At 38.0% G+C, this 24,719-nt stretch overlaps 1 protein-coding gene across 5 annotated transcripts in view; it reads right to left on the bottom strand.

The window, feature by feature from the left end:
• Positions 1-6,939: 6,939 nt before the first annotated feature.
• CNOT6 (CCR4-NOT transcription complex subunit 6) overlaps positions 6,940-24,719 on the bottom strand; it is a 33,828-nt gene continuing 16,048 nt past the window's right edge. For 4 of the 5 annotated variants that reach the window (XM_052816361.1, XM_052816360.1, XM_052816362.1 and 1 more), the window contains 10 exons: positions 22,613-22,799; positions 19,163-19,248; positions 18,057-18,161; positions 17,897-17,965; positions 16,285-16,442; positions 15,619-15,773; positions 14,493-14,647; positions 13,288-13,518; positions 11,719-11,921; positions 6,940-11,027 (listed from right to left, as the gene is read on the bottom strand). In XM_052816361.1, the coding sequence (XP_052672321.1) occupies positions 10,815-11,027; positions 11,719-11,921; positions 13,288-13,518; positions 14,493-14,647; positions 15,619-15,773; positions 16,285-16,442; positions 17,897-17,965; positions 18,057-18,161; positions 19,163-19,248; positions 22,613-22,799 (1,562 nt within the window). In that variant the 3' untranslated portion in view covers positions 6,940-10,814. The remainder of the gene's footprint in view (positions 11,028-11,718; positions 11,922-13,287; positions 13,519-14,492; positions 14,648-15,618; positions 15,774-16,284; positions 16,443-17,896; positions 17,966-18,056; positions 18,162-19,162; positions 19,249-22,612; positions 22,800-24,719) is intronic. The other variant, XM_052816363.1, reaches the window with a different exon arrangement.

Below are 24,719 nucleotides of genomic sequence, written 5' to 3'. Positions count from 1 at the left end.
GAGAAAATGGCTTCTGGTTTATACCAGAGGTGTTGGGCTGCAAGTTTTATATCTTTCTAACTCACTTGATGGAGCATCGAGTGGAGCTAACCTGGCTCGTGGCTCAGCTTCAGAAAAGGGAGATGCCACATCTTAAGTGTCCAGGCTCCAGAGCAATTACACGAGAAATACCAACTTTGCTCGAGGTGCTCTTCACGTTCCCCCTCAGCTCACGCTATAGAAGCATCGAACTGCACAGAAAAAAATTGTGATGTTTGCTCACAGATGGCCTTCCTGGGTTAGTAATGCCAGCTACCCATCGGGTCCTGTTCAGCTGGGAGCTGTACAAATGCATGGAGAGTGGCCATCTCTGACTCGCTGAGCCTATGAGCCATTCAAACCTCATTAGTGAGATTAGCTGGGTGCTTCAGATTAAGGTTGATTTGCACAAAGAGCAAAGGAATCTGTATATGGTCCTTGCTCACAGCAGAGCCAGTGCTGTTAGCCAAAAATATTCCTGGTCTTTAGGGCAAGCAAATATAAGCACAGGCTTGATCATGCCCAGTTTTGAATCCATAAACAAGGGTACACAGACAGAAAATGAGAAGTAGACAATTCAGAGAGAAAGCACCAGGCCTTCTTGCTGTGCAGGGTCAGCTCCTGGAATTAATTGCTGCAGGATGTCAAGAAGATAAAATTTAGCAGGATTCAAGAGAGGATTAGACAGTCCTGTGATCAGGAACATTTGTGCAATGCTAACTGGGTCAAAGAATACAAGAGAAATTAAGCACTGTGCTTCCCTGAAGGGCTGAGCTGGTACCAGCTGGATTTAAAACAGATTCCTCCCTACCTCCCCTTCCCAATCTTGTTATAGCAACAAGCAAATAGCAGGATCTATTGCAAAGTGTCTTCTCTTTCTTTAGAATAACAAAGCACCACCTGCTCTAGCAAGTCCTTGAGAGCCAGTGATGACTGGTCCATGCTACGGCATGTGGCGAAATCCTCCTCTTGCAATTTTAAAGATAGGAGATGGAAGTTTTACCTTCTCTGCTGCCTCTAAGCTTCCGATCAAATAATTTCTCAAGAAGAGAATAAGGTGCACAATAAACTGGCTGCAGATGAGCCTATTGGTCTCCACCCTGAAACCCTTTTCTAAGCATAATTAACTGAATTATTTAACTGTATGATAATGTCAACCAGAAAAACATGCAGGGGTAACAGCTGAATCCAACAGCCAACACTAGTGGTATCGTAGGGAAGTGTCAGGGGGCTAATGGGAGCAATGGTTTCTACCACCAAAGAAAGGAGAAGAAATCGGATCTTGCTGCAAGTAAGCAAAGCAGCAAAATCTTCAGTGAAACCATAGACTTCACTCTTCAGGCGGGCAGATACGCACTAGCTGCTCCATGGAGGTAGCTACCACGGAGGTAGTAGCTGGTGGCTGAGGCACCCAGTATAATCTTTTCCAAAATTTTCTTTTTCATTAGAAAGATGCTGACAAAAAAATCTATAGTCTTTGCACATTTTTCTGACACCGTAAAAACGCTCCTGGCACAATTGGCCAGAAGGCACGGCACACTGCGTGTGACAGCAAGGGTAGTACAAGCCGCTCCAAGCTCATCAGTTCACTTCATTAAATTTCACTGTCTTCAACAAAAGAATTCTAAGAGAAATATCTCACTAAGGCTAATGCTGGCAACAGAAAATTACCTGGTAATCTCAGACAGGCAGCAGAAATCTTTGGATTCTGTGCCCAAAGACAAAACCTTCTTCCTACAGTCCATTGCAAACAATACAGGATAGAAAGAAAAACATATCAACGTTTAAATATCATCCCATTAGGCTTGGCAGAAATTTGGGATGCCCACTACCTTTGAAATTTTGGTATTCAAAAATAAGGATGAAAACAACTGCTGCCAAAATTGCCAAGGAAACAAACCCTCCCCAGCAAATTCTGTTGTATCAAATGCTGTTTAGCATCTAGCAATTTCCTTTCAAAATGAAGTTCAAAATGTTTTGCAAAATTGTATTGTGTTTTCTGTTTTCCTTACTGCCCGCTCTTCCAGGAATAGCAACACTTAATATGATCTGTCACAACTCTGTCAGACTCAGACACAGTGGGGCAGCGAGGACCTAGCTATCTGACAGAACTCTGTAATAAGGATTTATTAGAATTCTTTCCTTTCTCATTAACAATATTAAGGGCTACATTTACACGGCAGTTTGTCCCATGTTTTTGGGTTTTGGTTTTTTTTTTTTTTTCCTAGAGAAGCGTTTCTTGCTTGGATCATAAACTAGTTGGACTATAAGATTTTACTGCTTCTGGTACAAGCACTCACATCCCAATCCACATTAGCTCCCAAGCTACTTCAATAGACGACACAGACTTGCCTACCTTTATGGATGAAGGCCTTTGCAGACATATTTAAGGAGCCACTGCTTTCAGAACCTCGTACAAAGTGTTCCATGCCAGCAGTAGACTATTTTTAAAATCACTATGAAAACAAAGCACTGCACTGCATGCATTTCTTTTACCAGGGACAGAAGAAGGAACTAACCCACCTGACAGACCAAAGGCACATTGCTCAACGTGCTGTGGAGAGGTACTCTGGGCAGGACACGGCCACGGCTCTGTACTCTTATACCATTTAATCTACCTGACTGTAGAGCAATGGCACCCTCGTTACGCTCCCTCCACACGCTTCGGCTCCCGGGAGGTGATGCTCACCTGCAGGACACGAGGGAGCAGAAACAACCGAGGAGTCTGAGCTGGGGACCGACCGACCGACCGCAGGCGTGATCCGATCCGCAGTCCTGAAACCCAGGACCTTCAGCAAGCTGCTGGCTTTTTGAGTTATTTTTGCTTTGTGTAGAATGGGAATAATTCTCACTTAGGGGAAGAAGGAGGATTTGTAAGATCAGGCAAACCTATAAGAAAAAATAATTATATAGAAACAGATTTTTCATAGGCAGCAAAGAATCGCAGTGGTGAAAGAGGAGCAGGTGCTGCAGTGCTGGGTGGGTTTGTTCTCTCTATTCATTTCAATAGTTCCTACAGGACATGAGTAATACAGGCAAATGTAACAAAACCGCTGGCTGTCTACCGAAGATGATGTAACTAGATGAAACGGCAGTTTTCACACCATCAAATGTGAAAGCTTAATTAAATTGTACAGCCATACCAAAACCTCAGGACTGTACCCAGCAAAAAATGTAAACCCAGTTCAGTGGAATGTGAATTCCCGTGTTTGGTGCAGCAGGTCAGACACTCGCCCTGCCCCGCCTGCGATGGTTCGGTGAGTTAGGACAGATCTCAGGGAAGACAGTGTTCTACATGCACACGTGGTAACTTCATTTTTTCTGCTCCTGAACACCTGCTCTCCCAGTGAAAGCCCAATGGAGTTAATGGAAAATTTCCTGTTGGCCGTCTTGGGCCGAGATCCAAATTTCTACCTTTTGTTCGTCTCCCTTCTCCCTCACTGGTCCCTGGATGAAGGATCCCACCTAAGGGAGAAATTGTTACCTAAAGTAATCCCAGCCCTTTCTATAGTCCGTTACCTAAATTTACAGCAGAAGTATTCCTAGTTTAACATGTGCAAGCATTTGCAGGAATAGCCCACACTTACACAGAGGTACAGCCTCTCAGAGAGTAGCTAAGGTAGTATAAACCTTCAGCTGCTTCACATGCTGTCTTAAAACACGGCAAAGGGAATAAAAATACATAAATTCGTGAAGTAAGAAACTGAAAATCAAACTGCCGTTTGAAGGATAAGCATGTTTGACTTGCTCTTCTCTCACTGGGCAATGCACACAGACTTTTTACTGAATGTAATTGCTACTATTCCCTGGAAAACTCGTGATCACGCCGAGAGACAAAGGAAGCTCAGTCTTCAGAGGTGTTAACCGAGACAATTATTAAATATCTCCACTCGCTTCCTTTGCACAGTAAGCTGTAGCTCATATTTCTGAGATTTCCGCAGCAGCTCTTCCACGGACGGACGGCAGCAGACGTGCCCCACGACCCAAGTCTGACAAGAACTGGGTTCGCAGCATCCCAGCACCACGCAACCACGCCGACTGGCGAAGCACTCTTGCGTGCCACTGGAGGCTGGCTCGTGTCCCCGCAGAGCCCAGAAAACCGCAGAGAACAACTAAACGAGAAAAGTAAAGGTCTAGCCTCGCCAAGAGACTGACGTGTTAGAAGCTCCAGCCCGGTCACGGGGAATACCACAGTGCCAGACACGATGTCAGGCGGGATGCTTCCCTTCACCCCACGCTGCTCAAGAGAGCAACTTGTATGCAATTCCTAACACTCCTCTCTCCCACCGCTTTATCTGGGAGCGGAGGAGGTGGTTAAAAGAAATCCTTGCACATCTCTAGGCTTTCCCCCATCTAATCTGTGTCTTGGTGGTGTCTTGCTGCCAGGGTCAGCAAAACCAGCACGTAGCTTGGTTCAGGTCTTTAGATACAACAGGTCTTAGACCTCTTGGCCAAAAAGCAGACTGTTAACTGGGACACCATTTTTTGAAAAGGAAGAAGGGAACTAAAAAAATCAATAAATCCAGTCTCTGAAGAACTATCAATACCGTTAGCCACAGTGGAGAAACTATCATTAATTCACTAATGGCACCCAAAGGGAGCAGTCTATGCCTTGAACTAGAAAAAACTAGGAAAAAAACCTAGAAAAAACTAGAAAAACTAAACTAAGTAACTAGGGGAAAAAAAAAGTGTGCTATGAACAAGCAGCTGAAGCTTAAATCTTTGCGGTCACTAAAACTCAGCAGGAGTGTATCTATGTTTTTATTTTCTGTAATGTGTGTTTTTTTACAACAAACATCTAGCATTTTTAAAAGAAATGAATACTGTCCACTGACACACCGTGAAGATTTAACCTGAATGTACCTTCCTATCTTTTAAAAACTGTTAACCCGTGAGAATACCAGGCTTATTCTGGAGTAAGAAAATATTCAACTGCACCAAAGGTCCCCATATCTTAATTAGCTTTACTGCTTTCCATACAAACAGAGTAAGCGAACATTTAGAGCCAACAATTAGTGCCTCTGGGTTAGGAGGGGAAGATGCAAAGCAAGAAAATAACCAGAACACTCACCTTTAATGAAGTACGGTTTCTCCCAAAAGGTCACCCAATGCACCTTGCATATTCTTGTCCTTTCCACTTACCTTTTTCTCGGTTTCTCCTCCTTCCCTCTCTCTCTTTGGGCTCAATTCCAGATGTTTTAAGGCTCCTCTGCTCTACCCGTGTCAGTAGAAAAGAAATGTCACACAGTCACCTGCACTGCTTTGGGAAATTCCCACCCTGTAAGGCACAAACCCAACTTTGTACCATCACTGAAGAGCCAGTGGACATGGGGTATGAAGGACCAGTAACTAGGAGTCTGGCCAGAGTGATTTTGTATTCAATTATATTAAAATACCTGTGGTTATTTTACTGCAAGTTAAGGAAAGACCAATTTTCTCTTACCTGGCTTCAGACCACAGGACACAAGCTCAACTCAATCCTTTGAGTGACAGATGCTGTTTTCCATACACGCCCTCTGGACAGGACACCAGGCTCTCCATTAATTTTGGCACAGAGTTTCCCTACAGATAGATGTCCCAATACTTACATGCCAGCTTAGCAGATATTATTTAAGAGCTCATCAACTCCAATTTGGAACCATGTAACAACTGTACTCATCTTAAAACATAGCATTAAGTAGATTAAACGAAGCAAGCAAAGGCCCTAGAATGATTTTACCATTGAGAACTAAGTAGGTCCATTTTTATTCCCATCATGACAGCTGGATTTATAAAGCCAGTATTTAATTGGCACAGACGTTACCAAACCGACTGCTACCACTGGAAAAGGTTCATTCCTGGGCCTGAATTCCCACAAATACTCATAATTCTACAAGCCACCCTTTCTGGATGGCACTCTCAAATACGTTCACATTCTGTGCACATGAAGCCTGTGTTACACACACCATCTAGCGGCAAGACCGCAAATGTGATGGTGGGAATTAAAATCTCGCCCACGAGACAGAACCAAAGAGACATCATTGCTGAAATCTGGACTGGACTCATCACTCTGTTGGGGACTTACAGCTGCTTCGAGACAGCAAACTTTAGAACTACAAGCCAGCTGAACGCTCTGGGGCATGTGGTATTCACGGAAACACTGAACTAGATCCTTTATTTCAAAGCAAAACAGTGCCAACATACTGAATACGAGTTCTGAAGAGATGCAGGGGTGCCAGCGAGATGTCTTGTGTGCTTCAGTGCTTTATACAGCAAGTGTGCTCATGTGTTATGTTTTCTGCTACTAGTGATGGGAACATCATATAAGAGTCTGCACTGTTACGCATACACTCCGATACAGAAGAACGCCCCCCGAAAGAATGTGATATTAAAATAAACTAAGGACAAGAGTTAGGTTGATCTTATGCCTGAAAAAAAAGATGCAAGAAATCTTCACTCTGCTCCCCTTCCATGGTAAATGAATGGAATCTTTGAATCCCTTCTCGCTGCCAGACCCCACGACTACTTTGGGCTTTCTGGGGTGGGGAAGGAAGAGGAAGGAAAGAGTGGGGTCTACAGGACCCAGACAAAACCTGTGGACTGCACAACTGACCTTACTGACTGACTTGGGAAGGGCAGAAGATGGCCAGATATGAAGACACGGGATTGAGATCTGAGTAGGTTTGGGTACTGGTTTTGCACAAACTCTGGAGGCATTACTAATCAGGTCTTCACTTTGCAATCCAAACCCAATTGATTCAAGCAGCTTTCTGCTCTGCAGATATAGAAAGTAACAGAAAGTACAGGAAGGTCTTTCTGGGATTATCAAGTTTCTTACATCCTTTCATTTTACCCTTAACACACTTCACTCACTCTGGCTCTATGTGCAACTCTTCAGGAAAAGCTTTAGGAATTAAGTTAAAATATGAATTAGACTTCAAGAAGGTTTGAAACAGATATTGGATTTATTGGTCAGCTATGAGTAGGAAAATACATTGGTAAAGAAAAAGAAGACCCTGTATATAAATATAATACTAACTAGTTAAAATTTGACCAAGAAGAAAGTTCCACTGAAGAGAACAGTAAAAGCCCTTGTTTACCATCAGACCATATTCAGTTTCCCATTTATCTTATTGAAGAGCTGCCTATAGACAAATGCAACATTCTTTGAGCTTAGTGCAGATAATGTGCTGGTTTTTGTTACATGAATGGTAAACAAGAGTTAGTCCAGTGCATTACACATTATACAGAAGTACTGTGAATAAAGACTAAGATATTCTATTTTAGACACTACTTAAACATACCAAGACACTTAAGTGTTACAAATTTATGCAACCAAAAGAAAAGAATAGCAGTTAACATACTAAAAAATACTGTGTCTGTCTGGATGAAAAAGGCTTGCTACTTAAGCGGTTAACTGAACTTTTTAAAGTTTTACAGTGTAATTAGGTTCCCCCCCCCCAATAGTGTTGTAATTATTTTGTCTTTCACACAGGTTTTGTGTGGTTGAAAAAGCAAACCATAAGCTATTTTCTAAGTCCGCTCTGAAAAAAAACAACTTGAGAGATTTGCTAGTTACATCAAAGATGCATACATACAATGCTCTTAAAGTCAGTTTTGTCAAATGCTAGCCAAATTTACCTTTTTTTTTTTTTTCCAAAGCTGCTAAAAGGACAAAATAATTACAACACACACCAACTTATACGCTCTTCCCCCCCACCTTGTGTTATGTTAAAAGCAGTAACTTGTGGTATTAGTCTTGTACTCTCATCAATTCTTTTAGTTAAAGGTATATTTCAATTTACACTTTGACACCCAGAATTCTTGGTAAAGGTAAATAAAACTAGACAAGATATGGCTGACTGTACTTTAAGTGGAAAAAAGCCTGGTCTAACCTAAATAAATCCTTTCAACCCCAAGGATGTTCTGTGACTTTCGCTGTATGTGCTTTTACAAGAAGAACACTGAAGGTACATTATGGCAACACCCAAAACCACCTTGAATAAAAATATTGCAAATAACCATTTTATGTTAAAAACTATGAAGCAAACATTTTGATTTTGTGAAGACACAGTTTATTGCCTTATTCTATGTTATAGCTGGAAATTGAGACTTTTGAGTTAGGTTTGTTTGACACAAGAATATATTTTCTTCGAAAGATTGTTTGACAAAGTTTATCTCAGCTCTGTTTTGGTGCCATCTGGTCTTTCCCTATATTCAAAATATTTCTCCTTCCTTCAGCCCCCGAGTCATAGCTGCAGTCCAGTTAAAACCCAGTGAAGTCAAAGGAGTGTCTTCAATGTATTCAGTGGGTTTTCGATTGGGACCTGGTGGACTAGTATAAAAGCTGGAGGAAACGGTCATTTAAATGGACCCTTAGACTGTAAGGTGACTAAGCAGGAACAGTTGTGTCTCCAAAAGCACAAGGGGCCATATTTTAATGTGCTGTCATAAATTCAAATATTTTTTAAGACTAAGCAATACAGGAGAACACATACTGGATAAAGCTTAAACCTTTAGAATCTAACAAGTGCACTCAAGCTCCAGCATCTATTAAAGTAAATTATCCCCCTCTAAGAAATACAAAATGAGTAAGTGCTTCCCTTCCCCTTCTGTAAAGCTTTCTGGACTCATTACACAATCCAGATAATCAGAAAAGAAAAATAGTTTGCTCAGTTTGACAAGCTAAATTGGCTCATCATCACTGGAAATTGTCATGATGTACATTACCAAGACATCATTAAGGAAACATGAGTAAAACACCTTTTATTCACACTTTACAAAAAAACCCCCAAAAACAAACAGAAAAAAAATAACACTACGCATTAAGTCTACTACAGCAATACTACCAGCATTTCAATGTACTGATTATAAACTGGACATGTTTGGTGTTTCCACAACTAAAACCAAAACAAAATAACCCCAAGAGATCAGGTCCCAGACAAGGATTCAAGATCAAAATTTCTCCTATTGAAATTTTAAAATGTACATTTTACATATCCGAACTGTTTGTAATTTTTACTTTCAGCTTAAAACAGAACAGTTTGAGCACATTTATGTGCTGACTACTTTTCAATAAAATTTTGAATCATTATTACCAATCCACTCTCTTATATATAAAAATTAACAAATATTTAGAAAGTTTTCTCTTAATGCTCAGTGTCCTTTTGCTTCCCTGCCCGCAGCTGAAACAAAAGCTGTTTAAGACCAAGCTCTCTATCTCAATTTTTATTTTTACATTGATTATTCAAGTTGTATTAGTTTAAGGAGACAATAAATTCTCCCTTTTAGGATACAAATAGACAAGTTAAATTTGTAAGCTGTTATATACTTGGCTTCATGACACAAATGGCACTGAGGGTACACTATAACTTTAGTCTTGCTTGACACTTTAAAATAAGACTTGGTCACTTTAAAAAAAAAATGATCTGAAGAATTGTCTTTGGGACCTGTATTGAAAATGCATTTATTTTACACTGCTTCATCAATAGAAAACATAGGGTTGGGGTTTTTTTCTTCAAGGAATTATACTTTCTGAAACTGAGGAACACACTTAAATGAAAAGAGAATTCACATGATAGTAATTCTTAGTGGGAAAAACGGCACTGTGCAATGACACTGAAAGAAGCAGTGCATGGGTATTAGAAGCTAGAAACTGTGTACCCATAACCTGAACATGTTGAAAAATTGTGATATTCAATGCTTCACAAAGGAAAAAAAGATGCCACAGCTTATACAAAAGTATCTTCATAAAATTTTCACAAGTGTTAACGTTATTTAAAAAAATAAAAGAGGATGCACAGGATCTCTCTGCATGCACAGGCAGTGCTAGTTGAGAACAAATTTAAGCAGGCACAGTGGAGATAGGGCAAGTATTTAAAACAGAAATGAAGAAGCTGTACACAAGTATCCCTAAATTTTACTTCAAAAGTTAGAGATGAGAAAAATATCTGACTGTATACACATCAGCAATAACTTTCAATCCATACAGGTCTACTTATATTCACTGCTTAGCTTATCTGTTCTGCGAGAACTCTATGCTTTTCTCTTTTTTTTTTTTAAAATCAGAAATAGACAGAATGTATTCAGTTATCTCTGTAAGATATTAAGATTTTATAAGTTTGGATTTTAAAAGCAACGTTCTCAATTGAACATAAAAAGTAGTACAAAAGGGCTAACGAAACCCTAACAGTGCAAATCATTAGCAGAGAAAACCTGTGACAACCTCTTTTACAAGCTGGCCTTTATAACACATGAAAACAGATAAAAATTTAGCCTTAGTTTACAATACAATCATTTTCCAAATCTGATTTTTCTTTTTTAAAGTACAAAATCTCATAAATCAGGTTTTCTGTTGTTCATATACAATCAATAAAGGCTAAATTCAAATTCTATATTTTACAAACAAGTCTGAAAAAGGAGGGAGTGAAGTACGGAAGAATGTTCTGTGGATGTTCCTACTGGCCTCAAAAAAGTAGTGCTACAGATAACTGTGCAAAGAGAATATACTGTATAACAATTCCCTATTTCAAGGCATGAAAACGTCATGTTGGATAAAAGAAACAGGAAGGTTAATTGTAACGTATTAAAGAAAGGTGCAAACGCACCAATCGCTGTCGAACAGTATACAAAGTATATTGGGCTCAGAATTGTGTCTGTTGATAGCACCTGGCTTTTACTATGTCTTTAGCAAATAATTAGATTTAAGATTAAGATTATTAAGAAAAAAAATCCCTGTTGGCCATACCTCACTCCTCTATATTCAGATTTTACAATTGTACAAGTTAGACTGAGGTTACCCTCTAAAATGTACTTGACTACCTCCTGCCAGGGAGATGGATTCCATTTACAGGAGGCAGGAAAGGCAGCAAAAGCTCCAGTTGTGCAAAAAGTGAGAAGTGGTCAGAAGGGATGAGTGGATGTGGACAACCACTTATATTGTTCTCTATTAACCAATGATGATCCAAAGGTCCAAGAATGCCAAGTATGTTTAGCTGAGGTTTAGAGTAGAAGATGTAGTCAATAATACCCTAAAACAACAGAAGAAATAAAATCGATTATTAGTATATATTCTTGACTCAAGTTATTCTTCCAAACAAAAGATGAGCTCAATATTACAAGTAAGTGAAATGCTACCGTTCCTTCTCTACAGCACATCATCAACTTAGCAGACTTCTACTTCCTATATCCCACGCGTCGCTCAACATAGATTAGGAAAACAAAAGAAAAGTCCACCCTGTATCGCTTCTGCTATGCTTTTGCGGGTTGTAATTTCCAACCTCCTACATAGCTTCAAATCATATTTATCTGATTTTTGAAGAGGACAAGAGCCATCTTTGTTTCCCCTAGGCAACCGAGCACTGTGAGTTTTCCAGTAGCAACATGGATTATTTCCTTGCAGCTGGCAGCTTAAGTGCCCCTGTTGTACTATTTAATTTAGCTTGGAGTATTAGAACACAAATATTCCTATTTTCAGGGAAGGTTAACAGCACCCCAACTCTTGCAAATCCATTACAAGTTACTAACAAGAAAAAGGAACATTTGGTTTCTAGGAGACTGAAGTGTTGGGCACTCATTTGCTATGTTTTAAGTATAATCTTGGTGAATTTACTGTTAGCTACCCAAACAGATTAACTTCTTTGTTAAACAATTCCGTACAGCAAATCACACAGTTAAGCTTCAAAATGGAAAACTTTTCCAAAATATCAGCCAAGTCCTTACCTTGAAGTCAAATGTGTAATTTGTATAAGGCATTAGACCATTCTCATAGGCACTCTTCAACTTGAAACCATGTGTAATTCTTCCATTTGTTGTTCCATTTTTTCCATTACAGCTGAAGTTAGTAAGACTTTCATTGTATCTCAGTTCCTTAAAATCTTTGTGGTTTGTTTCCACTCCACCAGTGCTCAAGTACTCAACAACACCTATTAGGAGAGACGCATGCACACAAGAAGGTATCAACAAGCATTCAGCAAATAAGAGTGCGTAGGTACTTCCAGTCATACATGCAACTTTATGCTTTATATAAGCAAAACCTTAACACATAAACAATACAATCAGCCGTAGTTCTTCTAAAATATTGCAAGACAACGTATATATATGTCAAGAGCAAATGTCACCTAGAACAGAGACATACTTTGATTAGAAAAAACAAGAAGGCTAATAAGGAACAGACTGGGGGTGGGGTGGGGGAAGATGAAAAAAATGAAGAAAGTAGAAGTAAAATGCTACAGAGGCTACATAGTCAGCTTCCTCCTCTCCTCGTCACTATGCTCAAGTCCTGGCTTTCAATGTTCTTCAGCTAAAATGTTGCAAAAAAGCCAGTTTTGTAACACTACTTCAAATAAAGATAACTTTAAAAGAGGCTGCAAAGCCAAACTGACAAGATTTGTGTCTTGGAAATCTAAGACCATGCCTCTTAATTTCAGAATAGCTGTGTTAAGGTTCTGGAAGGTAAAAGAGGCAATTAGTTGTTCTGAAGACACAATCAGACACATGAACTGGCTATTGCAATAGCCACTAGGGATACGTGCCTTGCTGAGATCAAGAAGAATCAGATTTCCAGTACTGCTGAGCAGTAACTGCTCCTATCAACCCTAACAGATGTTAAGAGTTGCCAAGCAGAGGCCAGAAGGACGGGGGACCAGGAATGGAGATTATTATATTGAACAACTAGCAGTAAGAAGGAAGGATGGCTCTTGAGTTCAGCACTTCAGCTGGGTGCCTGAGAAAGCCAAGGTGGCAATCACTGAATCTGTTCTTTTCTTGCACTTTATAAAGTTGCCACCAAGTAAAAAGAAAAAGTTGTATGCTAGTAAAGAGCTCTGAAGAGTCCCTTTATGGTAGGAGATGTATTGTATTTCAGAAGTCCTAAAACATTTGAGCTAAAGAAAATGATTGTATGGTGGCAACTTTAAAGAGAAGAACCTATCTTCTCACACTTAAAACTAAGAAAACCCCATTATCAGCAACATACTCATGTCTCCAGTTATTTTTGGAAGATATTTTCTTCATTTTCATTCCTGTATTGTAAGATAACAATGAAAATGCTTCTGAAAGACCAGACATAGCTATACTACTGCATAGGCAATAAGGTCACTCACAAAAGAAACAGCTCTATCTTTTCTCTCTTCCTTCTATTTTCTTAGCACCTTCAGAGCTTATGATATCAAACAATGTATTCTCTAAGTTGAAAACTCCTTTAAAAAAGTGAGACCTTAAAATTTAAATTGTTATACACTTGAAACAGTCTTAAAAAAACCCCCACCAAAAAAGAAATAGAACTCTTACCAGAGTCTGGTAGAGAATTGAGATCTGCACACAGTACAAGTGGAATGGTTCCAAGTTCTCCCGAAACACCAGGTTTGAGACTACGAGAAGCTTTATCAATAATGTTCTTTACCTCGGACAGGAACATCATAGTCTGAACCAGCTTCACATCAGAATAATCTGGGTCCCAATGCATATGTGCATTAGCTACAAGAACTAGCTGTTTTTCCATCCCAAGATGTGGCTTTCCAGCTAAAATTTAAAATCAATTATTTACCTTACATGGTCAGCAGCAGAAAACATTATTATTGAATTTTAAACAACATGTTTGAGGGGAGGAAAAAATAAAATAAAATACCAGTATAACTTGAAGAGAGTTAATACCATTTAATTTAAGAGGGTCATACAACTCCTCTTACAGCTACTAAGTGTTCTAGTTGACATAAAGCACTAGGAATAATTGTGTTTCACATTCAAGACCATTAACAGACAGATTATCCTGTTACAGGTAATGCTTATGTATCTAAGAATACTGTGAATTAATATAAATAACAGATAATCCTAATTACAGGCAAATCGTGTTGTTCTAAAAAATTACAACAGTTTTCCTCAGGTTGTGATAGTGAACAGGCACTGCTCATATCTTATTAGGCAATGAGCTCTGAATTTTAAGTTATCCACATAATAAGCTACTCCTCTTGCCAGAAGTGCTTCTTAAAAGGCTTGTTTGTTAGAATCTGAATCAATAAAATTTCATTTGGATAAATACAACCCAGGTTGAGCAGGTACCCACTGCAATACTTATAAACCCAATTTACATGTCCTAAATTAAGAATGACAGGGCAGAACAAACAGGTTGTGTAAGCATGACAGTGAAGAAAATAACAAGCTAAGATGATGCAGATACATGACCCAGAAACACACACCCATCACCAACTGATTCTTTGATACCTGTATATAACTGCAAGGAAAAAAAAAAAAAAAAAAAATCACTTAAGTCTCTGTATTTTTTAAGCAAAAAGGTGTAAGTGGAAAAAAAAAAATTCTTAATCATTTAAGCCATGTGACTTTTCCCCAAATCCTCTTTAGAAATAAATTTGTCAGAGCATACAATGTGCAAAGTTATATTTGTCTGTAGAATAGGTTCTCTGGTTTACTGTAACAAAAGGCAATTTTTTCATCTACAAAACAGAATCTATTAAAAAATTAAACTAAATGGGACTTACATGACATTTCTATCAATTCCTTTCGCAGTTCTAACAATACAGCAACTCCAATGTTATCTTTTGTCATAACTCTGTTCAGCATAGCTTCTGAACCTTCTGAGTTTGCCATAGCTAGTTGATTGAACTCAACAGTATGTTTTTGAACCAAAGTAAATCTGAAAGAGAAACACCATATATATTTTTTTCAGCAGCCAGATACAAAAGGAAACTTTATAGACAATTCTCCTTTTAATTAAAGCTCAAACACATTTATGATGTGAAAATCTCAGCCAATCACATAATTTCATAAAATCCTAAACTGAAATCAAAGGATACAGTTTTCCTAGCAATTTTTATATATTTTATACTACCTTAGTTTCAATTAAAAGATTAGAGAGAGAGAGAATGCTTGAGAAACTATAGAAAAGGAATGCTTGTTTCTAATTCTGCACCAGTTTCTAGTTCAAAGATGCAGGTTTAATAGAGAGGGACTAAATAATTTTTCTAAGCCAAAAGGTATCAATCCTGGCACCTACATTTACTTGTGGACACAAAGGAATGGAAACAGGAGGAGGAAGGGAATTTATCGCCCTCATATCCAAACAGTTGTACAAGTACAATGTGACACAATGAGTAAGTGCTGCAGCTCTTAAATAATGGCTTTTTTTCAGAAGCAAGCAGTGATATTGTGCCTTGTCTTTTGCTTTATCAGAAGGCTAATGTATCAAAAAGTCAATGTCATCTGAGGTCTTATTTCTGCAATTTTGGGGATTATCAATTCCTTTACTCAAAAAAAAAAAAAGGTAGAAAATAAGACACTTCATTTTTTCATTATTAACACCTAATGGTTGGGACACACCCGCTCAACAACTGAAGTATAATTTAGTGAACTCCTAACCTTCATTGCTCTAACAGAATGAAATTTCATCTTAAATAAAACTTCAAGGTAAAATTTTCTATTGCTAGTTACACACAGAATGATTTCTCTCTTACAGACCACTCTTTCTAGCAATAGGAATCCTCTATAAGAAACACTGAATGGCTACAAAAAGGGTGACTAACGCCAAATTGTTGGAGCTATAGACTGACCTAAGAAATTATGTGAGAGCAAGACACAATAGAAGGCTCTGCAAAACACATCACTTACTTTTCTGTTTTGAAAAATATTGCACAACCATCAACATGTTTTCTTTCCTGTTCTGACATTGTCCTAGCTCTAGACTTTGGACTGAAGAATCCATTGTAGCCACGTTCTTTCAATTCCACCAGGAAAAAACTGTAGTACTGTTCCGTTTCAACCTCCTATAAAGTTGTAAGACAGCACAGCATGAATGTATTATTACCAAAATACAGAAGACTGATATTATTTAGACTCTTCAGAAGTGTAAATCACTTTCAAATTAGATTTAAGGGGAAAAAAATTGTAAGAATTAAGTACATCAGAGAATGCAAATTTGAGAGCAATATCCCTATTTTAAGAAAATATAAATGAATTTCTGTAATCCCCAGAGTTATGATTATCTCAAGCCTTTTATTTGAAAATGTGTCAATTATAGCCCCACATACACAGGCAGGCACAAAGACACCCCCACGTACATGCCTTTGATCAGCAGCTGCTGGTTCACATTCCAACTGTGTGGGCTGAAAAGCATTCTTTTGATGTCAAGCAACAAATAATGTTCTAAACACCACTTCTTTTTTCTTTTGTTTTCAGAAGGTTTTGAAAACAGACCGTTTACTGTAAATACACTTAATGTGTAGAAACCAACACATGGGAATAGAAGAGGAAAAGAAATAATGGTATATCTTTTACCTGAAGACTTATGATGTCAGCATTGCAGCTCAGGATTTCCTGCATAATGGCTTTTTTTCTGTATTCCCAGTTCAATGCCCAAGATGGACAATAGCCATACAGCTGCCGGGTAGCATATTTATCACAAAGTACGTTGTAACACATGACAGAGAACAAGGCTGCAGAACAATAATTTTACTTACACACTGATACATTTAACAACAACAACAACAAAATACATATACACAATTATGTTCTTCACTTTTGTCTTCTGCAAATTTATCAATTCATGCTTCATTTCCTTCAACCAAAACACAGCACGTGTATCTGTACTAAAAAAAATTTGTTAGCCCTTCTAGGAAGATAAATTACAAGTTTGGACTTATGGCAGCTGTCTTCTACCATTAAATTTGAAAACAAAAACGAACCCCCCCCTTTATATGGTTAATGCAGTAAATAGCAGACAAACATACTTTATGCTACGTAGTACTCTACTGCGAAAAGCCTAAAACAAGGTAAGTGTATTTGAACACTTACATTTGCTAGCTATACAAAGGTTTGCACACTCTTCTAATAGATTATTTAAAATCTACCTTAATTATTACCACCACGAACTGTAACAGAACCACCGGCAGCGTAAGGATCCCTTCACACAATGAAAAAGTATAGACAAAATAAAACCCCAAATGTTTCCACCTCAAAAAGCTTACAGTTCAGGCATAAAGACAAGAAACATCTACTCTCTGTATTAATTTGGAACAGGAGTGATAATGAGACAGTTTGGGGCTACTTGACAGGTAATCCAGCAGCATGCATTTTGGGTTTTGTTTTGTTGGGGTTTTTTTGTTTGTTTTTAAAAAGCACTAAGGAACTTGCAGTACAATGAGATACTTGGAAGCTTATTGGGAGCTCCTCTCAAACGTGGAGTACAACTCAGGAAAAAGAAACAAGACAGTTTGAAGATTTAGCAAATTGAGGCAACAATCTTGGGCTGATTGGGGGATCAAAGGCCAGCATTTTGAAAACAAATAGGTGACAGCAAAAGACAAGCTGCATTAACAACGTGATCTTTGAAGCAACTGCCTTAATAAAATCAATAGGGGAAAGTAATGTACATCAGTCCTGAAAGAGAGGACACTGCAATAATTGAGAAATACACTAAGATTTTTGGTGTGCAGGTAAATAGAAAAGGCTATATTTTAGACAATTCATGCAGAAAAATTAGTAAACAATTAAACATGACCTGAAACCCAACAGCAAGACAAGTGCTGAGTCAAAGATGCTACATTGGTTACTTAAAAGAAAATTCTACATTTTGGGGAAATTATGCTCATGTTCTTCCATTTTCTTATTCTTCAATAAATGTTCAATTAAGCCTGTTATAATTCAACTATTTAACTAATTGTGGACAGCAGTTTCAATTCCTGTGAGGAGGATGTTAATTAAAAAGAAATTACTTTATAGTAAGAGATGGGTAAATCTAAAACAGGCCTTCCAGTTGAGATAGAACTACTTGAGCTGGCTGGTCAGCACTGCACAGATGATTGGTTAATTTAAGCATCAAAAATTTTTCAACAGATAGTAAAGATCCACAGCTTTTACAACGGTGGGGCAGGGGGAAGTGTTACAGTACCTGTTGGTCTTGTACGGTCTGGTTCTTGCAACATAATCCAAGATCTTGGAGGTGGTTGTTCCGTTGAAACTATGGGAACATTTTAAAGTAGAGATACAACAAATGATAATCACATTTATTTTACACAGCAGAAATAAATGTTTTAAGAATGATCACTTACTTCTTTTTGCAGTACCTGCCAAATTATCAAGCAAGTAGTTCAGTAGCCTTCGCGTCCCGTCTGGTTCCTGATAAAGGTTCAGAATATCCTGTGTAAGTGGATTTCCTGCAAACAGATTTACAGAAATATTGAATAAAATACACAGAACCATTATGAACTTACGTATCAGTGTTTAAAGCTGGCATCTCTGAGAAAAGATACTGCATCTACTATGAACTACTTAGAGGTTTCAGATCTCAGGTCTTCAATCCCACAAAACACTAGATGTGTGAATAGCTCTCATGAAGTTAACCACATTCTCTCCCGTGTCCGTCTTCTAACAGACAGCCCAAGGGTGGTCATTGGATCTAGCAGTATTGAAGAACTGGTGCGGTACAACACGCAGGCAGAGCTGATGAGGCCACACACAGGAGCCATCTCTGCTCGCTTTGCTCGACGTGAGCGAAACATCCACTATCAGTTTATTTGCTAGTCATATCTTGAGTAGAGAGTCTACCATTTGCCAAACATGTAAGAAGACTATAGAAGTTTTCACGGACAATGCACATTGCAACTATCCAGTTTTAAGGAGGAGAAAAACAGGCCTTTGAGACTTAACAGTGTTTAGAGGTATTGTATCACCCAGTGCTCCTGGTTTTGTGATACAAGTTCCCCCGAGGTCAGCAATTTTATAGCTAGAATCCATACAGTTCAGAGAAAAAAAAAAATTGGAGAGAGATTTAAATTGCTGCTTGGATAAACAGCACAGTACCCTACAGCAGTACAAAGCACATTCCCTTTTTGGTTGGAGTTGAATACCTACAGTTAACTGCAGACTACTACTTAGTTAAAGCAGCACTGTATTCAACTCCTATGCAGTCAACAGCAAGCTTCCGCTCACTCTGCAGAAAGAGAAGCAAACCTCTTTATATGAGGAGTGCTTTGCCAAACTTGTTCTGTTTCTTTTTTTAAATAATCCCTCAATAACAATATTTATAAAGGCAGAGTAAGTAGCTACATCTGGGATTGCTATTCAGTAATGTTTTACGAACTAGCAGTCTACAGCCATTATATCTCAGAAGTGATATCGTTAAACAAGCACAGATACCAAGAAAAAGTAGCAATACCTTTCAGACCCAAAGTCTGTAACTGGAACAGTTTTCCCAGCTCAAAAGGTAAAACTCGTAACAGGTTGTTATTTAAATGTAGTTCCCTGTAGACAGAGCAAGAATCACATAGGGCTGAAAACAGACCAACGTTTGTCTTCAGCAGTATAGTACAAGAAGTTTAACTAACAGACAAACAATATAGTAGCAAACCACAATATTGAAAAACTCAAAAGACTAAACAGCAATAGTTAGGGAAATCCTGCTGTACTGAAACACACACATACAGACAAAATACACATTACGTTGAAGTACAGAGGAAAGTAGCTGTTTGATGAGTTCATCTTAAAAAGTCAGAAGTTTTGTAAACATTACCAATAATTACTTTAATAACTATAAGTGAGGAAGCAGCAACAGCTCTGACAAACGGACCATGAAATAGTTTGGCTATGATTAAAGGTGAAATAAAGGGAAATTATATCCCAGAAAATAAATAAGCAAAAAATCCAGGATCATGGCAGTATGATTAGAGCTATGACATTACCATGTAATAGTCATTTACAATAGCAATTTTCTGTTGGTTTTGGTTTTGTTGTTTTTTGGGTTTTTTTTTTTTCATCATTTCAGTGTTAAGACAAAATACATGCTTTTTAAATTACAAAACCAATATGCAGACAGGAACAGAATTCATGTCCTGAATTCCGATATCCGAACAAACTGGGCAGAGAAAATGGACTTGTCAGGAGCTTTTCACTTAAATGCAGTCCCATCTAAGCAGTGAAGACTTTCCTCACCATATTCAATATAAAGTTGCTACTTTAAAGTGTTTACAACTTGGAGCCTGGAGACTTGAAAAGTATTTTGGGGCAACAAAAAAGGGGAAAAAAAAAAAATTTCATATAAAACCCCACAGACAAAAGCACATATTTTAGAGAGAAACTCAGAAGCCCACTGTGTCATTCTAGGGTTTCTAAGTATGAAGGAGGCACATGACAGGTAGAAAAGAGGATGGGGGTGTTAAAAAAAAAAAAAAAAAAAAAAAATCAACATCTCCATGTTGAGCAGCACTTCCATAGACATCTGAGATTTAAATCGCTATTATTTTTAAGGATGATATTCTATATGACATTATAAAGCTACTAGTTTATTCTTTCGGAAGTTACTTTTTCCTCTAAGAGTTTTTCAAAGCACTGCTGAAGTCTAAAAAAAGTTATGTAGAATTACAAAAAAATATACTAAATTCTTCTAGAGGAAAAACACCAAGCTGGAAGAATGGCACAGTAGTAGGTATCACAACACTTTCTCTCTTGGATGAAAGAATTATTTTCTCTAATGATCTTTGCCTCCGCAGAACCTGCCCCTCTATACAGCAAAGGGGATCACAGCAAATCCCACTAGTTCTTTCAAGCATATCAAGAGAATCTGTTTTACAGCTGAGCTTTCCAAGATAACATGTTAGAGTGTTTATTTTTTCTCCTCTTTCCAGAAAGATCAGAAATCTTACTGCTTTGATACCTCTTTCTTCAAGTACCTGCAGTAAAAAGGGAGATGCAAGGAGCCTTCGGTGAGCTTTGCCGTACAGACCAAACCCAGAGCTCCAGATGTGGGAGCTGGAAGACCTGTTATCAGTTCTCAAGTGGGAGAGCACAAATGATTTCTCTGGCTCAGGATATCAGCAATGCCCAGTGTTGAATCACCGTTTGTTTGAACAACTTCCCAGAAGCTGCTGAGCACTATCACATAGGATGCGCTTATGGGTTTTTCTTCACTTTCACCCCAGTGAAAAGAAATCATGGATCAGCTGCAATTACTGAGGACAGAGAGAGCGCAGTGGATTAACGCACTAGCTTTTCACATCTAGAGATCTGGATTCAAGTGTTATCAGGAGGGACTTGGGACTTGGAAGAGCTGAAGCTTCATAGAATCAGCCAGAATAAACTGGGAAAAGTGTTGGGAAGAAGGCATAAGGTCTTTTGACACTACTGATGACTATACACTGCTAAGCTAACTCCACGCCATGAGTATTACATTTACAACAATATTTTAAAAGGAAAAAGACTGATAAAAATAAAAGGTTGCTAATGAAGTACAAAGATGAATTTGAGAATATTCCAGTAAATTTAGGGTTGCTACCTCACAACACCTGAGGAGTGGATAAAGGAGGGAAGAAACCTGTTAATAGTAACTGCTTTTAATTAAAATAGTAATGCAAAGCTTTCTTTAGAACAGACTACTTCACAGCTGAAAACAACTATACAACACACTGCAAAACAGAACTGCCAATTATGCTCTAAAAAGCAAGGTCCCTTTGCTCAGCCTCCAAGGTTGAGACATTAACTCCTTTGCAATTTGAGTTTTTAGTACCAATTTAATCAGCTAGTTGAATCCTCTCCAACAGAGAGGACTTTTCTAAAGTAGAAGAAAATGCAATGACTGATACTTCTATGTGCAGACTTGCTTTGCTTCCAGTTTCATTAGAACTGTGCTGGCAGTCCATTTCTCTATTGTCTTCTTCTTTACTTCTAATAACATTCTAGTTACTTTTAGACTCAGTTTTTTCTGGATTTGAGAAAGCTGTCCATAAATGTCTTCAAAATTAAAAGCAATGAAGGCAATTACCGGTAACTGTCCAATAAACCTAAAATAAGGCTCTTCCTTTGGGTCAAGGGCAAAAGAATGTTGCCTGTAAATATCTACTGTTATATAAGTAATTTATATATTTACATAAAAGTGTTTTTAAAGTGAAATGCTGCAGCCTTAATTATAATCGAAATAGGCATCACTATTCATGCTTCACTTCCAAAAGGAGGTATCATTCCAGGCAAACTTTGCTCATCTTGGCACTGTAAAATTAAGGGGAAAAAACCCGTGTGTTCAGAACATATTTTTTCCCTCCTCCCCAGTTTGCACAGGAATGCAGTTACATGATAGCAAAGGTGGGAAGGAGATGATATTAGACAAGTTGCAGTTGTTATAAAATAAACAGAATAAGAACTATTGTTAAGAATAATTACTAAAGATGAGTAAAGAGAAAAAAACTGTAGTTAGCATGATTATGAATGTTTAATCTGACCTTTTAGCTACCTTACTATGAGTTCAAAGCAATTTTTTTTTGTGCATCAGTATTTCTCAGAGAAAAACGCCACATAAAGATTTGTAAAAGAGTCTGGAAAGAGATGCATAAGAGAGGAAACCCAACTTGGATAAAATGGGTGATTGCCATCAAACTAAGCACTTCTGAAGCTCACTCCGTACTGTCATACATCGGAACAGGAGATCACAGAAAAGCCAGCATTGCTATAGCTGCACAGACCATACCAAGTATTCAGGGAGACAGATAAAAAGAAGTGAGGAAGGGGGGAATTTATTCATGCTTTTCATTTACTAGAACGCAAAAATTACACTGAAATTTAAACTGTTGCTACAAAGATAATAAGAGAACAATTTTAACTCCTGTTAAAATTTACATACCTGAGTGACACCATGTTTCCGAGCTCTGCTGGTAAACTGCGAATTTTATTAGAGGACAGGTCCAGATATACCAGATTGTGAAGCTTGGCAATGTCTGAAGGAATACGGGATAAGGAATTGTCACTGAGATGCAAAGCTGTCAAATGGGTCAGAGTCCACAATGACGAACTCAAGCTTCTCACTTTCCCTGTAGAAGGAAGGTACAAAAGAAAATAGAACGTTTAAAATATATAGGTTTAGCAATAATTACACATTTTCTAAGTATGTATGGGGCGGGGAGTGGAGGGGCTTGAGGGGGAGTTTTGTTTGGGTTGTGTTTTTTATCATTATTATTATTTCATTCAATGAAAATTCCATTAATCACCGATTCCATAGACCAAAAAAATTCAGCAATGCATAAGAGAATATAAGGCCTTGCCAGGGATGCTTAGATTGTTTTTTTCCAATCCATACTTAAGGTTTAAACATCTGTCTTTCTCAAGTTCCATACAAAACAAGACTTATTTACAAACTGACCATGAATTCAATAATTAACAGAGGTGTAGGAAACAGAGTTTTTTCAATAATAGTTTATGTTTGAGATGAAAGATGCTTCTTCAGTTTGCCCCTTATTCCTGCACAACATCTTTCAAACCAAAAATCTTTACTCTATGGCATTAATCCAGCCAAGAACAGATAGAAGCACTATATTTAGGGTGACTAAGATGCTTAGTTGAGAACATGGATTTCCATCTGGCATTCAACTAAAAGCTGCATAAACTATTGCCAGATATTTTAAAAAACGGTATGATTTTTGTATAAACTGAGGGGTGGAAACATGGATTTGTGTGACAGAATCAAGGTTTTTACACTGCTACATGCAAGGAACGCGAGATATCATCAGAAGGTTTCGAAATATTTCTTCTCTCCAAGATTTTTTTTTCGCCCCAGGAGTGGATTCGTTTTCATTTACAGCAGTCATCTTGCTGTACCAAAAGCATTAGAAGGAGTACCAACGCCAGTTTGTCCAAGGCAAAAACAGTTACTTGCAACAGCCTTTAAAATCCCCACCATGACTCACCAATATTAAGAACGGTCTGGTTAATATTATACCAACATACACACTTTATAATTCATTTCCTTAAATTATTTTCTTCAAAGTAAAAGAAGTCATATTTAGTGCCTGGGGAAAGCTACACTGATACACTGGGACTCAGCCCCTGGTAACAAAAGTTTTAATATAGGTATCATTTCCAGTGAGCTATAAGAAAGTGAGTGGCATTAAAAAGCCTGCAGTGAAAAAGCTCAGTGATTTAAAAGAGAGCAGTTAAAACATTGGTGGCTTTCTGTATTAGATGACCAAGTATTTTGCAAGGAAATGGCAGTGTGAACATTAACAAAAACATTGTCACATTTTATTTTGCAAGGCAAATGCATACAGTTCTTAAAGGATTCATGCTACTGTAGTGCTCATTGAGAAATCTTTTGAAAGGTTTTAAATACAAATCAGTTGTTCTTTGCATTGTTTAAATTGAATTAACACCTCTTCCCCCCCACCAATGCAAACAGGTGACTGTGATCAAAGAAACCCTTATAGCTGAAAGGATTTCCAATCAACATCACTGATCCATCCTCTTCACTACCTGCACCTCTCTTGGCTGGCATCAGTCTATAGTGAAATTACCAGGCATGAAAGGAAAGAGCCATCACTTAATGCATTTCCTATGCAGAGGCAGTAGATGTCCCAGTGGATATCCAAGCCTAATGCCAATATATAATGCTGATTCCTGAAGCAGCAATTAACTAGGTTTCTGCACCTGTAACCTTCAAGTAAAGAGTGCTATTCACATGTAAAGGCACATGGCACTCGAAGCAAGACACAGATTCAATGATCTGCCTGAAAAGACTCTTCACAATTCAAAGAACTCTATTTGTATTCCTCCTTCCATCAATTTCTCTACTGGACAGTCATTTAGAAATACCACATGGCAATTTTTGCAGTCTCTTAAAGAACCTGCATATTTAAGCAAAATTTCAGCCTAAATTTACATCACAAAATAATTTTTAAATTCTTAAAATATTTGCCTGAATTTCCTTGTAAACACACTTTATGTAGCAAAATCGGAAT

The sequence above is a fragment of the Harpia harpyja genome, chromosome 20 (genome assembly GCF_026419915.1).
Source record: "Harpia harpyja isolate bHarHar1 chromosome 20, bHarHar1 primary haplotype, whole genome shotgun sequence".
Classification (NCBI taxonomy): Eukaryota; Metazoa; Chordata; class Aves; order Accipitriformes; family Accipitridae; genus Harpia; species Harpia harpyja.
The sequence above is the reverse complement of the archived record's forward strand: the minus strand, read 5'-3'. Positions and strand labels throughout refer to the sequence as shown.